Below are 16,846 nucleotides of genomic sequence, written 5' to 3' on the forward strand. Positions count from 1 at the left end.
TGGCGTTCTTTTGGTTTCCATTTGCATAGAATATCTTTTTCTATTCCTTCACTTTCAGTCTGTGTGTTATCCTTATGTCTGATTTGAGTCTTTTATAGGCAGCATATAGATGCATCTTGTTTCTTTCTTATCCATTCAGTCACTCTGTATCTTTTGATTGTAGAATTTAGTCCATTTACATTTAAAGTAATTATAGATGGGTATGTACTTACTGCCATTTTGTTCATTGCTTTCTGGTTGTTTTGTAGTTCCTCTGTTCCTTTATCTCTTGGTCTCCTCCTTTGTGATTTGATGATTCTTTAGTGATATGTTTAGATTTCTTTCTCATTATCTTTTGTGTATCTTCTATAGCTTTTTGCTTTGTGGTCACCATGAGGCTTATATATAACAGCTTATATTTATAACAGTCTATTTTAAGTTGACCTGAACTATTCTCAACCCTTGTGCAAGACCTAAAATTTTTTCTGTCTGTTTCTTTTGTTCTTTTTTCTCCTCACCCCAGGGCCATGGGTAGTTTCCTCAAATGGATACATTAGCCAGTACTCAAGAGCAACTCTTTAGAAATCTCCAGAGAGAACTCTCTGGGGGATCTCTCTTCTCCACTTCTCTGTACTGTGCATTCTAGCCTTCTTGGCCTTCCATAACTCCAAATGCCATCTCTTTAGTGGAAGAAGAATTCTGGGGTCTGGATTTCCTCTTCTTGTTCCATAAGCTTAGCTTGCCTCATTTATTTTTCTTTCTTTAGGGAATCACGGTTTTGTGCTGCCTTGTATAAACATCTGAAAAACCATTGCTTCATATATTTTGTCCTATTTTTAAGTTATTTCAGATGAAATGGTAAATCTGACTCTTGATAGTCTATAATGGTTGGAATTCAAAGTTTTCTGCTTTGTATTTTGATGACCAAGAAGGCTGTCTTAATTTAAGCAGACATTTCTTAAGTATTTTCAATTAATGAAATTACTTCAGGGGCATCTGGGTGGCTCTGTTCGTTGATCATCCAACTCTTGATTTCAGCTGAGGTCATGATCTCAGGGTCATGAGATCAAGCCCTGCATCAGGCTCCATGCTTAGTGGGAAGTCTGCTTGAGATTCTCTCTTCCTCTCCCTTTGCCCCTTCCCCACGCACATATGCTCTCTCTCTAAAATAAATAAATAAATATTTTTAAAAATAGAAATTGATTGCTTCACACATGAAGCTTCTAAAAACAGATCTCAGTGTTTGGTATCCTAATAGAGGACTATGAGAATAAAAAATCAACTTACTTTATTTCACCATGGTAACCCAGAGCTTGATGATTTAGCAGTGTCTCCAGGAGACTCAAAGTTAGATATAATCCATGTTTTCCATATATAGTCCTGACCTGCAAAGTAAGAAAGGATTTGGAGTTTCATTATAATGAAATTAAGATTTAAATTTTATCTAATACAGCACTGTATGTTAACTATGCTGGAATTAAAATGTAAAAAATTAAAATAAAATTAGCAAATTTTTATTTGATTGATGCAGAGGTGCAGTTCATTACTCAGAAGCCATTGAACTTTGAAGTGCTGATCTTAAATTTTTGCCAGCCACATTTTTGCTATTCTCTTTGATACGTCTTAATAAAAGATAACTATATTCTCAAAAATTTTTTTTTTTTTTTTGCCAGCAATGAAATGGGTGGTCAAGGCCTAGAAATTATATGTACTTAATATACAGGTAAAGTGTAAAATATTTTTGTGTATTTCCTTTGGTTTATAAAACAAGCTTGATATATTAGCACAGCTAGTATTGTTATCTGCATTTCATACATGGCAAAATCAATACTTAAAAAGATTAAGTCACTTCCCTGATGTTACACAGTTCATAAATGATGGAACTTAGTCTAGAAACCAGATGCCCAGTAAATTTTTGTTGGATAAGTCACTGTAGTTTCCCAGGTACTTAATATTTTCTGAGTCTAGCTGACAAATCATTTCTCAGTTTGGTGGATGGGTGACATGTCAGACTTTAGGGGTATGGTAGCATATATTGTGTGCTTAGCATGTGTGTGTGTGTGTGTGTGTGTATGGAGAGAGAGAGAGAGAGACAAAGAGAAAGAGTGCATGGGCATGTGGGGGTTGGAGAGGCAGAGGAAGTAGAGAAGTGGGGAGGGAAAGGGAGAGAGGGAATCTTAAGCAGGCTCCACATTCAGTGTGGTGCCCCATGTGGGGCTTGATCTCATAACTCTGAGATCATGACCTGAGCCAAAATCAAGAGGTGGACACTTAACTAGGCACCCCTAGCATAATGTTTAAACATAGACTTTGGAATGAAACAGGAGTTATTTTGGACACAAGATCTGCTGCCTGTGATTTGTGTGACCTTTCTGTGCCCAGTGTTTCATCTACAGAACAAGACTAGTATTTTCTAATTCCTACGGTTCTGTGAGGGTTACATGAGAAAATAAACAGTTAGAATAATGCCTAGCTTTTAGTATGCATTTGATTAATATTTGTTGAAATGAAGAGATGAAGAAAGGCAAGAGAGGAAAGAGGGAGGAGAGGAGAGGAGAGGAGAGAAGGGAGAGAGAGAAAACAAGAAAAGGAGAAAGAAGGGAAGAAGGGATAGAAAGAAGGAAAGAAGAAAGGAAGGGAAGGAGGAAGGAAAGGGTGGGAGGAGGAAGGAAGGAAAGGGCAAAGAAAGAGATGTCTAATTTGTGCTTGATCTCAACTGTAGCTACTGTTATTACTCTGAGAGGAAGTTCAGTACAGTGACTGTATTATGCATGTTTTTTTACTCTAATGATTTGACATCAGGGCTGTGCTGACCCTGGAGTGATTGCCCCTCTCAAGGCTAACCAGTTCCTAGCAAGGGTAAAGGACAGGCTTGAAAGTGTGTTTTTCTTTCATATGCAAAGCAACCTCTTCTTTTATGGGGGGTGGGGGGCTCTCACACTGGGGCCACTATTTCCCTACCCTTATCACCCCAGGGTCAAGTACTAGGCAAATAGGGACAACCCCTATGCCTCAGGGATCACTGAAATTATTCAAACTAGCCAATCTTTTTTTTTTTTTAAATTTTTTTAAATTTTTTATAAACATATATATTTTATCCCCAGGGGTACAGGTCTGTGAATCACCAGGTTTACACACTTCACAGCACTCACCAAAGCACATACCCTCCCCAATGTCCATAACCCCACCCCCTTCTCCCAAACCCCCTCCCCCCAGCAACCCTCAGTTTGTTTTGTGAGATTAAGAGTCACTTATGGTTTGTCTCCCTCCCAATCCCATCTTGTTTCATTGATTCTTCTCGTACCCACTTAAGCCCCCATGTTGCATCACCACTTCCTCATATCAGGGAGATCATATGACAGTTGTCTTTCTCCGTTTGACTTATTTCACTAAGCATGGTACGCTCTAGTTCCATCCATGTTGTCGCTCAAACTAGCCAATCCTAAACTGGCTTACCCTGCCTCTCCTATTCCACAATAAGGGCTCCTGTCCACATTTTCCCTTCATCCCCTCTGCCTGCCGCCTGACCAACCCTGCTGGTGTGGGTGTGCCATGCTCCCTTGCCTTGGAAGCTGTGTATAACAAACTGTCTCTTCAGTGGCACTCATCTCCTGATCTGTTGGTCGGAACATAGCAGAATAATAGAACCTAAACCGTAAAACAGTGACATAAAAACTAATCTTTGTTTATCTTTATGGAAGGAAACAAACAATGCATCTAGGTTCAATACTTGTACATGTTACTTCCTAGGTATGGAGAAGTCCTGTCAGGGATGCTTAACAGAGGAAAGAAGATCAGTTTGGAACAGAAAAACAAAACAAAACAAAGCAAAACAACGAGTTAGAGTTTACAGAAGAGTAAGGGGTCAGGGAAAATTCCAGGCAGAAGAAAACCATGTGTGATTAATGGATGAGATAGAGTATGGTACTTTTTAGAAACCGCATATATTTTGACATTATCCATTCTACTATAATTTTATACCCTTTTATAATGATGTGGTCACTAGAGTTTCTTTAAAAGACACTGGCTTAGTGAGGCCTGCAGTTGTGTTTTATTCATTTTTCAATGGCCATTTGTTTAGCACCACATTGAAAAATAAAATGCCAATAATTATTGAACAAACAAATACATAGATGAACAAGGAAGTGAATGAATGAGTTGAAGACAGTAAAGACTAGAGTGTGTATGGGCAGAGGGTGGCAAAAATAAATTTAGAGAGGTAGAAATTAGTCACATTATGCCATTTTACTCCTTAAATAAAAATTGAATTATCCTCATGGTTATAGCCTATTAATGTATTTTTAAACATCAGTGTAAGAGGTTATTCTAAAAACAGTTCATTTACTTCTGGCAACATTGAGTTTTGCTCTAGGCTAAAATGAACAGCAGATTAGAAATAGTACATCAGGGTTCCTAGAAGCAGATTGATTGATGGCTGCTAAGAGCTGACAGTTATAAAGGAGCAAAAAAACATCTACCAGAATCCTGGCAACTTAGTGTTATTCAGGATTATTACTAAAATTGCTTAAAGCTTGAATATTCATAATGATGACCCTTGTTCAAAAAGAAAACATTTCATTATGTGTAGTTTCTTCTGTTTAGTAAGGAAATGTTTTTTAATCAAATGTAAATAAAATGTCTATGTTATTTAGAAAATGACATGTGAAATAAATATTCATTTCCCCAAAATGATCCTTGAAAGAGTGGTGCACAGATGCTCTCTCAACTTCCTCTCTTCCCACTTAAAGCTCCATTTGCATTTTACCCCATCACTGTACTTTAACTGTATTTGCCAAGTCACTGGTAACTTCCATGGTTTGAAATTGCATGAGTACCCTTCAGTCCTAATTATAGATTGTCTCTTCACATCATATAACATGACTAATCATGCCATCCTTCTATAAATCTCTTTTTTGGCTTTCTTGACCACTCCCATGCCAGTTGTGATTATTTTTAGTCTCCTTTGTTGGCTTCTCTTCTACCTACTCCTTAACAATAAGTGTCCTCCTCTACTTTCCATTATGTCCTTGGGTAACCCTAACTACTCCCATGGCTTCATTATATTAAAGACCTTTATATTATATATACATATAGATAGATATAAGATATATCTCTATCTATCTATCTATCTATCTATCTATATCTATCTATAAAAGACCTTTAAATCATTATTTAGCTTTACTGTCTCAACCAAGAACAAAGTGTTTAAAACTGAGCCCCTCATCCTATCCCCCATCCCTTCAAATCTACTCCTTGTTGGTTTCCTATCACAGAGAATGGTACCACCACTCACCAAGTTGCCAAGGCCAGAACCCTGGGAATCATTTTGATCTTCCTAATTCAGGGCCCATATCTAGTTAGTCACCAAGATATACTTTCCTACCTCCTTAATATCTCTATCTCTCCTGTTAACGTCCTGATTTAAAACCTCCTAATTTCTTGCTTGAATTATTGGAATAGCCTTCTACAGTTAAAGTACAGAGGGTCTCTTTGCCTCTGATTCTTCATATTCCATTAGAGTGCTTTTTACAAATTTCAAATTTGATCATATCATTCACTGTTTAATATCCTGTGATGATCCTTTTGGGCCTCAGGACAAAGTTCAGCTCCTTAGAAAGACCCATCATAAATTGGCTCCAACTTTCCTTTCTAACATCAACTTGGGCAGCATCTCCCACCATCCCCAGCCACCATACACCCACGATATTCTGTCTATATGAATGACTTCCAGTTTCCTGAATTAGTTGTGCTCTCTCTTATTTCAGTCCCATTTCACACTGTTCTTTTTACCTAGGATACTTTTCCCATCATTGTCTCTGCCTTCCTCCTAATTCTTTGCCAAATTCACTTGTCCCGTAAGATTTAGTATTTGCATCATCTCCTCTGGATGGGTTTTGAGCCAGGCTATGTTGTTGTTCTTTTTCTGTGTTCCAAGTTACTGCCGTCACTGCATTTGTCATACAGAACTATGTCATGTTTAAAATGGCACCTTTCCCCTGAGCTCCTGGAGAACTCAGGAACTGAGTTCATAATAGTCTCTTGTCCTTAGTGGCTTATAAGAGTACTCAGAACACTGGATGAGGATCTATGTTGCCTCAGCAGTCCTGCCAGAAGCCATCATTGCATCAAAGTTGAACTAGAGGAACAGGAGGTGTGAGTCCACGGAATGGGGATGGTAGATATTTGACATGTTTTTAGACTATTCTTTGAGAATGGCAAAATTTCATTCATTTGAGTGGCAAGATGCAAGATTATCCTTCAAGACTACATTTATTTATCTGAGAAGCTACAGGTGATCTGTGAGCCCTCTGAAATGACTGCAAGGGTGGTATCCCTGCCACACACACACTGCAAGGGCACAGGGAATGTAGATTTCATGAGAAATTTAAGAATCCTGTGATTCTTTTCCCTACACTCCAAGGAGATTAAAAATTGCTGTTCAAAAAGAGAAGCCCTTCCAACTCGTAGCCTTTCCCAGTCTAGCCTGAAGTCCTATGTCCAGGAACATGAATGCGAGGGTACAGCTGCTGCTGCTTTTTGTATCCAATGTCCGTTGGGCCTCAATTTGTCTCATGTTCTGGGGAAACAGAATTCTATTTTACATGCCTCCCAGACTGCAATATACTCTGAGTGAGTTCCAGATGTCTTAAGAGATGCCAGATGGCTCAAAAGAGACAGACCAGCTTCAAGGAAAATGTGCCCCATTTCTTTGGACATGAACCACAAATTTAAGCTTTCAGGGCCAGCTCTCATAGCCAGTGCTCAATGTGGCCATCACTTGACCCTGGAAATATCCTTCTTCCTTGGGCTGTTTTGAGTAATAATTTAACCAAATACTGATTTTTTTTTTTATTAGAAGAGAAAGAAACTAGTGTTTACTGAGTGCCTCCTATATTAGTGTGGGAAGTGCCTTCACACACTTATCTTGTTTAATCCTCACAACAGATACAGGAAATAGATATTTGAACCCAGTTTTTTTTTCCAGCTGAAAAATCTGAAGACTCAAAAGAGTTTAAACAAATTTATTTTGCTTTACAAGTTATTTATGTGTTATTCTACTAATATCACCTGAGAACATACAGGCTTCATTGATGGTGTCATGTAATTTCCAATCTAACAAATATTTGCTGCTGCTTATTCTATTTCCACTGATATTATGAACATAATAAAAGCCATTTATGTTGTGTGGAAACTTCTGCAGTGTGCTCCCCAGTGAAACAGGCTTGCATGTGTAATCTTCACATACATAACAGACACATGTACACACTATCATGACCTTTGTTTTTGTATGAAAGCATAGAGAAAGCTGCTTCTGTCCTGGAATAAGAATCTACTTCCAGCATCCTGTGTCCTTGCTTCCTTAATAAATGTCATGTATTCCTCTTAATTCCCCTCCATTCTAACTCCTGTTTAACTAGATGAAAGGTATTTTCCAATCTTTTCTCTAGCACATTCTTTGTTATCCTCCCCCCCGCCCCCAAATTGTAAATCCCTTCTACTCCTCTGGAATTCTAAGTCTTACATTCTTAACTCAATGGATAGTTCCAGATATCTTTTGGTGAATAGAGTTCAAATTCTGACTTTCAATATCCAGTACTCTTCTGTACTTTGAACCCTGGCTCTGCTACTTGCTAGCTGTGGCCCTTGGATGATTCCGTTGGCTGCCCTGAGACTCAGTATTTTTCATTAAATTGGTATTATAATATCCATCTGGATTTTATAGTTATCTGTAAATGTTAAATGAGAGAGAGTAAATAAAGCATTTAGTGCAGGGTTTGGCACTTACTTAGTAAGAATTCAATAAAGTGGGGGTGATAAGTTGTTATTGATGGAATTGTAGTAATAATTGTAATTATTATTTTGCCTGTATTCAAGGTAGCCTTATGACTAGGGTTTCTTTGGCTCAAGACAACACTTATGTGGTTCTGTATCCTCTTCCATAAAACACATCTGCACTGTTAATTCTCCAAAACAGCACATCAATCTCTATCAGCGATAAATCACATTAGTTCCTAAAAACTCAGTGTTCCTAAGGAATGGGATACCACATGCTGATGTCACTGGAAGCTGGTAGAGCGTGTGAGAAATGAACATTTGGCCTTGGAAAAATTGTTTGTTTTCCATTGTGAAATAGTATTTGAGTGTTGTCATATTCTCTATTATTAACATAGAACATATCTCAGCCCAAGTAATTCCTGGACCAATTATGCACATTCTACAATTCCTTTCTCCTTTTGTTTTTCTCATTTCAAGCACAGAAAATAAACAATTGTATAATGTGATCCACGGGCAGAACACAGATTATAGCTGTGCTTTCTGCTAGATCCTGAGGTGGGCTCTGGAGATGAACACACTGGAACTCTAATTTTGGTTACCTTGGTGGGGGCAGGGAGCCAGAGAAAGAGTAGTCTTCCTTCTGGAAATTCAGACTGAGGCCCTCTATGTTGAGTTTGCCATGGATTGTCCTTAGTGCCATCAGGATCTCCAGTAGGTTCTCGCCCACTTCTGACTGTGGGCTGGCCTCTGGAGGAGCAGTACTCTGTGGAGGGGCAGGGGAAAGTCTGTGACACATGAACCTCCCAAAGCTGCTGTGTTTCCATACCACATTTCTCAGTTCTGACATACACCACGAACCCAGAGAACCCACTCAATAAGAGCTTCTAGATTTCAGAATCCTTATCATGGGGTCTTTGCATGGAGATTTCACAGATTATCTCCAATCTGTTCTATTCTACTGACCACTGGAGCCTCTTCTCCAGGAGGCACCAATGAATTTGGCTAGAACATAAACCAAAACTTTTTTCCAAGTTGAGAAGAAAAATCACAAGTGACCACAGTAGTTTACTTTAGCTGCTTGATCTTACTTCTCTTAAGCCCATATAATTATTGATGACAATTCAAATTTCCAAACTGTCCCTTGCCACAGGCAAAGCAAAGTGGATCCTGCCAGATCCCTGTAACCATGGATTTCCTTCTATAGAAGGAAATCTTGAATCAAGTGAACTTCCCATGTTATCTTTGACTCTGCAATTAGTATCTGGAAAACTCAGAAAAGTTTTGGCAGTAATGATTTTGCTTATGTTTCTAATAATTATGATTGTTTATCTCACTGACTATTGTAACTTTAAATGAAAGGTGAAAACCCATGATAGGTGATAAAGCATTATAGTCATTTATTTTATGAAACTAGTTTGAGATGTTTACTCATTTAACATTCAAGTGATGTCTCCTTCTGGATCCAGCTATCTTCTTGGCAGAGAAGCTTTTCCTAATTTCCACTGTCTCAACATAACGTGCCACTTCCCTACAAGGACAGTCTGTGACTTCTCCAAGCCTCCACTCCTGTAAATCATCTTCTTTTCAGTGATGTGTCAATAAACCTTAATAACCTGCTTTCAAAGATAATGCCCTAATTTATTGCATTACTAATTTTCATGGTGTAAGTACTCCCACCATGGATGACTTCAAGGTGCCAATAGAATATCATTGAATGATGATGAATATTTTTTCATGTGTCTGCTAGCTATTTGAATGTCTTCATTGAAGAAGTGTCTATTCATGTCTTCTGCCTATTTTTTTGAAATGTTTATCTGTTTTTTGGGTGTTGAATTTGTGAAGTTCTTTATAGATCTTGTATATCAGCCCTTTGTCTATAATGTCATTTGCAAATATCTTCTCCTATTCTGTGGACTGCCTCTTGTTTTGTTGACTGTTTCCTTTGCTGTGAAGAAGCTTTTGATCTTGATGAAACCTCAAAATTCATTTTTGCTTTTGTTTCCTTTGTCTTTGGAGACATGTCTTGAAAGAAGTTGCTGTGGCTGATGTCAAAGAGGTTACTGCCTATGTTCTCCTCTAGGATTTTGATGGATCCTGTCTCACATTTAGGTCCTTCATCCATTTTGAGTTTATCTTTATGTATGGTGTGAAAGAATTTTCAAGTTTCATTCTTCTGTATATAACTGTCCACTTTTCCCAGCACCATTTGTTGAAGAGACTGTCTTTTTTCCATTGGATATTTTTTTCTGCTTTGTTGAAGATCAGTTGACCATTGAGTTGAGAGTCCATATCTGGGCTCTCTATTCTGTTCCATTGACTTATGTGTCTGTTTTTGTGCCAGTACCATGCTATCTTGGAGATCACAGTTTTATAATATAGCTTGAAATCAAGCGTGATGCCCCCAGCTTTGTTTTTCTTTTTCAACATTTCCTTGGTGATTTGGGGTCTTTTCTTGTTCCATACAAATTTTAGGATTGTTTGTTCCAGCACTTTGAAAAATGTATTTTGACTGAGATGGCATTGAAATTATACATTGCTCTGGACAGCATAGACATTTTAACAATGTTTATTTTTCTGATCCATGAGCATGGAATGTTTTTACATCTTTTTATGTCTTCTTCAACTTCTTTCATGAGTGTTTTGTAGTTCCTAGAATATAGATCCTTCACTTCTTTGCTTAGGTTTATTCCAAGATATCTTATGTTTTTTTTTGTGTGTGTGCTATTGTAAATGGAATTGATTCTCCAATTTCTCTTTCTACAGTTACATTGATTTCTGTGCCTTGATTTTGTATCCTGACACATTACTGAATTGTTATATTAGTTCTAGTAATTAGCTATCAGGGAAATTCAAATCAAAACCACATTGAGATACCACCTTATACTAGTTAGAATGGTAAAGATTGACAAGGTAAAAAACAAAAAGTGTTGGTGATGTGGTGGAGAAGGAGGATCCCTCTTACACTGTTGGTGGGAATGCAAGTTGTGAAATCACTTTTGCAAACAGTGTGGTGATTCCTCAAAAAATTAAAAATAGAGTTATCCTATGACCCAACAGTTGCACTACTGGGTATTTGCCCCAATGATACAGATGTAGTGAAAATGAGGGTCATATGTACTTCAATGTTCATAGCAGCAATGGCCACAATAGCTAAACTGTGGAAAGAGCTGAGATGCCCTTCAACAGAAGAATGGATAAAGAAGATGCGGTCTGTATATACAATGGAATATTACTCAGCCATCAGAAAGGATGAATACCCAATTTTTGCATCAACATGGGTGGGGCTGGAGAAGATTATGCTCAGTGAAATAAGTCAAACAGAGAAAGACAATTATCATATGGTTTCACTTACTTGAGGAACATAAGGAATAACATGTAGGACATTAGGAAAAGTGAATTGGGGGAAATTGGAGGGGGAGATGAACCATGAGAGACTGTGGATTCTGAGAAACAAACTGAGGATTTTAGAGAGGAGGAGAGTAGGGGGATGGGTGAACCTGGTGGTGGGTATTAAGGAGGGCATGTATTGCATGGAGCATTGGGTGTTGTACATAAACAATGAATCTTGGAACACTGCACCAAAAACTAATGTTGTATTTTATGGGGACTAACATAACACAATTAATAAAAAGAAGAGGCTGTCACTGAATAAGGATCTTGGAAGTGGTGCTCCTAATTGGCCCTCAGTGGTTCTCTAGCACCCTGTGCTTGATCAGCTCTTTCATAATTCCTTCTTCTTTTTCTTAATAAGTCTTCCTCAGGTTGCAATCACATTTTTATTTCTTTAGCTATTGTTTCATGTCTGACTTCCCTGCTAGACTGTTCCATCAGATGTGGTTCAAGTCTGTTTTGTTTCTTACATTTCCTGAGGATCTTATACAGTACATGGAATTGATTATTTTTATATGTATTTAACCTTTACTAGAGGTCATATTGTATTTTCTTAAATGATTTTGTTTGAGAGAGAGAGAGAGGGAGGGTATACATGTGAGTGGGATGAGGGGCAGAGGGAGAGATGGAGGGAGGGGAAGAGAATCTCAAGCAGACTCCCTGCTGAGTGCAATACCTGATGTGGGGCTCAATCTTATGACCCTGAGATCATAACCTGAGCTGAAATCAAGATGTGGCTGCTTAACCAACTGAGTCACCCAGGTGCCCCTCTATCTTCTTTTTGCTCTGTGACTTTTACTTGAGTTTTGCCTAATAGCTCATATTTTCTGAAAGCTTAGTACAGGAAAGAAGGAGTGGCTGTTTAACTTTGCTTAGGTCATAAAGTTTCTACACCCTCCTTCCCCATTCAGAATGTTCTCCAGCTCAGGAATCTCTCAGTCTAGTGGAGGAAAATGCCAACTATGTGGTTTATAAGGCTCTCTTTGCTGAGAGAGCACATGACCAAGACCTTGGTCTTCAGATGTATCTGTCCCAGATCTGAATTGCCAGTTTTCTTTCCTCTTTCCTTTTCTTGCAATGCCAGTTCCTGGGGGTAGGAATTCATGAACCTTTGGCCCCTGTCTCTGAACAGCAAGTACAAAATGAGCAGGAGTTGTATGAACCCATTTGCTGGTGGGGTTTCTTAGGAAACCTGCTGTGGAACATTGTTTCATCTGGTCCAACTTAGGTAAGGCTAGCTGTTGCCACGCTTGTTGCCACAGGTGATGCTGGAGGCTTTTTAAACATCACAGAGCTGTCCCCCTAAAGGCTATTCCTGACAGAACACGGGAGGGCCTTTTTCTGCAGCACGGTAATTAACAAAGAACCTGGGTTCATGATAGGCCATCAGTTCTGCACTTCCACAGATATGCCGTCTGGTATGTATCAAGCAGCACCTTCTCCCATGAGTTCAAAATTATCCCTCTGTGTACACCATTTTTATAGAGTAGGTATCCAGATGTCTCTGCAAGTGGATCATTGGAGGTGCCAATTACATTAAACAATATTCAGTGAGCATCTACCTTGTGCTGGGCATGATACTAAATACTGAGCTATCCAGGATAGACACTATTACTAACCTCAGATGTCAAGGGAGTAGTTACAGGTACAATGGCTGTCAGAAAGAGAAAGGATGGTGGGGCCAAATACCACAGCGTGTCAGAGAGATCTAACCTAGTCTAGGGCTCAGGAGTGCCATCCTGTCCTGCACTCCTAAGACCCATATCTGCCAGTGGGTAGCCATGTCTTTAATGCATAGTCTGCCACCTCACAGGGCCCAGATCTCATGGCTTGTGTTTTATGAAGTGTGGTTGCAGACTATTATTTATTTCTGGGACTTCATGGCCCTCGTAGGACAGCTGCTTCCAGATATTTGACTGGTATACCTACCTGACAGTGTCTTTCTTTGCACTTTTAGCCTTGAGGGAAGGATTGGACCTTGCCAACCTCTGCATTCACTGTGCTCGGCAAGGTTCACCTGGCCAGCAGCTGGTATTCAATGAATATAAAAAGGCATTAAAAGGGCACACTGTAGGGGCGCCTGGGTGGCTCAGTGGGTTAAGCCGCTGCCTTCGGCTCAGGTCATGATCTCAGGGTCCTGGGATCGAGTCCCGCATCGGGCTCTCTGCTCAGCGGGGAGCCTGCTTCCCTCTCTCTCTCTCTCTGCCTGCCTCTCTATCTACTTGTGATTTCTGTCTGTCAAATAAATAAATAAAATCTTTAAAAAAAAAAAAAAAAGGGCACACTGTAGAAAGGAAGCAAGTCCAACACTTGATCCAGGGCCATTTTTACAGGAAACTACTATCCTAGAGTGAAGGGATCAATTCCAATAAGGCAACTCTTAACTACTATGTCACATTATTTGTAACCGAAAAGAGTGTCTTCTGGTAGGATAGTTTAAAAATAATTTTAAAAATTCCTATATAGCAGGGGCACCTGGGTGGCTCAGTGGGTTAGGCCGCTGCCTTCGGCTCAGGTCATGATCTCAGGGTCCTGGGATCGAGTCCCGCATCGGGCTCTCTGCTCAGCAGGGAGCCTGCTTCCTCCTCTCTCTCTCTCTGCCTGCCTCTCTGCCTACTTGTGATCTCTCTCTGTCAAATATATAAATAAAATCTTTAAAAAAAATTCCTATATAGCATTTCTTATGTATCAGTTACTATTTTTAAGAACTTTGCATTGGTTAAGTTATTCTCAAGATCTATGAAGTGAAGGGGTATCTCTTATGACTCCCATTTCACAATGGACACACAGAGATGGTAAGTGACTAGCCCAAGGTTACAGTGCCATTAAATGGCAGAAACAGGGGTTGAGCTTGGGCTTCTGGTAATGGAGGCTATGCTCCCAACCACTGTAGTTTGTCAATTTCCTTGGAGAACACAGAGACTAGCACACTCTACTGTGCCTGCTCTCTGAAGATACCCCTCACATCCTATTTTACTTTATGTCATTTCTTACCCTTTAGATTACATTATTGATTCTGGTACCTGAAACCCTTCTTTGCTAGTGCCTGTAAGCCAGGAGTTCATTGACTGAACGTAGTTTTGTAATCACATTTTATAGACTGGAGTTCTGCACCAGTGTATGATCATTTCTTATTCCATGAGGGTTTTCATTGTCACATGGAAACCTCATTAAAATAAGACACATGCTTGATCTCAAGAAACCTATGCAATTGTTGCAAACAAATTTCTGTGCTGGCCTGTGTATGAGAGAGGGGAAATGACAAGCATAAGATGGCTGTTGGTGAAGGGCACAGTGATTCTACATTGGGTGAACTTTTAGGGTAAATGACCTGAAAAATTACCACCTGTTCTAGAAGCCTAGGAGCACTATGCCCAAGGAAAGAAAGAAAGACCCTTTGGCCATGATGACGACAACCCTGAGATTTCCTCTGGTTGCTGCCTGCAGCTTCTTTGCTTTGTGGTGGATCATTGGAAGCTGCAGCTTTTAAAAACCAGAGGAGCTTTCCATAATTCACCTGAAAATCCAATAGGAAACAGAACATCCTCATTTAGTGGATATGTAAAAGGAAGAAATGCCCATAAGGGAAATGCCAGGTGAGATAGAGCATTTGGGAATGTTTTAATAAAAGAATTTATGAAGGGGCAGCTGGGTGGCTCAGTTGGTTAAGTTTCCAACTTTTGGTTTAAGCTCAGGTCATGATCTCGGGGCCGTGAGATTGAGGCCTGCATTGGGCTCCAAGCTCAGCACAGAGTCTGAGTCTGCTTCAGATTCTTTCTCCTTCTGCTCCCTCTTACCTGTGTTCTCTCTCTCAAATAAATAAATAAATAAAATCTTCCAAAAAAACCCTTTCAATAAAAGTTTTTAAACTGGCTTTAAAAATAGAATATAATAATTATTAGTGCTTTTTACCAACTATTCCTATTATTCTCCCTTCCTGATTGCCTTGTGATTGGAAAGGGCCATGGGAACATTTATGGCCAATGAGTCATGAGCAGAAGTGACGTGTGCTCCTTCTGGCTGAGGATTAAACTGCTCACATGAGATGCTCTAGAGCCTTCTTTTTTTCCCTCTGCCAGCACATCCCAAAATATACCAGAGTCACTGCTTCATCAGCCTGGGTTTTGGAGCTAAGATGACAATATGGTTGCTGACTAATTATAGAAATGTAAGTGAAGAATAAACTTTTGTTGTTTTGGGCCACTGACACTATTTGTTACTATAGCCTAACCTAGCCTTTAGCTTCTGTCTCTCTCACATCTCTTATAAATTTATTATATATAGCATAGGCTTATATTTAGATATATCCAACAGATATATTCAGATTATTTGAGAAAAAGGCCTTATTAAACTAAGTGAAAAATCTTAATAACCTCCCCTTCCCCGACTCTTTGCCCCCAGGAAAGGACTGAAGGAATGTTGTCTATTTCCATTTCTGGTCTAGATGACATCCTAGGGACCTCTGGTGGGCAGACAACTCCACAGTGCTGGAGGAGGTAATGGTTGGGGAGGGAAGCTGTATAAGGTTCTGATATAAACTTGGTCTCACACCAGAGAATTTGATGAAGCTGAAGATTCATAGTGGTTGTACTAAGTGACATTGTATTACTACATACTTATCATCAGTATACAACAAATTATAGTTGGTTAGAGATGGGCATGAGGGACAACCAATATTTATTTGAGTGTCTACTGGATGCTAAGCACATGACCAGATAATTTATATTTATTATATTACTAAATTCTCATACTACCCCTATGAGGTTGGTTTTGGCCTGGTTTTCTATCAGCACATGCTCACTCATGATTTACCCACTGCTCTTACTTTTCCTATTGTAGAATATATTCCTCTAGAATTTGGTTGCATTTGGACTGTGCTTTGTATCCACCCACAAGTATAAGCTTGGAAAGTGCAGTGCTCAGAGCAAGAGCCCTGGACTTATCACTGGGGAGCCTTTATCTCTACCCTGGGTCTGCCATTAATTCTCTGGGTGTGATGCACGATTTCCTTCCCAATTACGGGTCTTGGTTTCCTAATTAGAAAAATGGTGGTTATATTATATTTCAAAGATACCTCGCACCTGTAGCTCTCTAGGAACTGTCCTGATATATCCTAGTCAAATTCACCATTCTTATCTCATAACTTACAGACTGACCAACTTGTCAATGAGACTCAAGTGAGTCCATTATCCTAAATCTGTAACCACCTCAATATTGCTAAGAGCAGACAATGAAAGTCAGGACAGAGTAGTCTTTGAAAAAGAAATCAAATAGAGCTGAGACAATCTATTTTCTATTCTTGTCTATTCTGACTAGAGAATTTCACATATGAATAAAAATAATTTTTGTATCTTAGAGCTTAATAGTAAAGGTTATTTTTAAAAAAGAAACCAACCTTTTAATTCTATTACTCTGATGGATGCAAGTAAAATAAACAAAAGGAAACCACACTTTTTTTTTTTTTTTGACAGAGATCACAAATAGAGAGGCAGACAGAGGGAGAGGAGGAAGCAGGCTCCCTGCTGAGCAGAGAGCCCAGTGCAGGGCTCCCTCCCAGGACCCTGGGATCATGACCTGAGCCGAAGGCAGAGGCTTTAACCACTGAGCCACCCAGGCACCTCAGAACAAATCTTTAAAACACATTCCCAGTTCCAAATAACTTCAGCCCATATAGTCATTGAATCATTCAGTCCCCCCAAAA

General features: G+C 39.3%; 1 protein-coding gene across 1 annotated transcript in view; it reads right to left on the reverse strand.

Annotated features, from left to right (window-relative positions):
* The window catches only part of C10H1orf87 (chromosome 10 C1orf87 homolog), an 88,217-nt gene that overhangs the window by 31,548 nt on the left and 39,823 nt on the right, over positions 1–16,846 (reverse strand). The window contains 4 exon segments of the mRNA XM_059138516.1: positions 1,267–1,364; positions 3,567–3,627; positions 8,355–8,518; positions 14,489–14,662. Of these exon segments, the coding sequence (XP_058994499.1) occupies positions 1,267–1,364; positions 3,567–3,627; positions 8,355–8,518; positions 14,489–14,662 (497 nt within the window).

This window comes from Mustela lutreola, chromosome 10 (genome assembly GCF_030435805.1).
Source record: "Mustela lutreola isolate mMusLut2 chromosome 10, mMusLut2.pri, whole genome shotgun sequence".
Lineage (NCBI taxonomy): Eukaryota > Metazoa > Chordata > Mammalia > Carnivora > Mustelidae > Mustela > Mustela lutreola.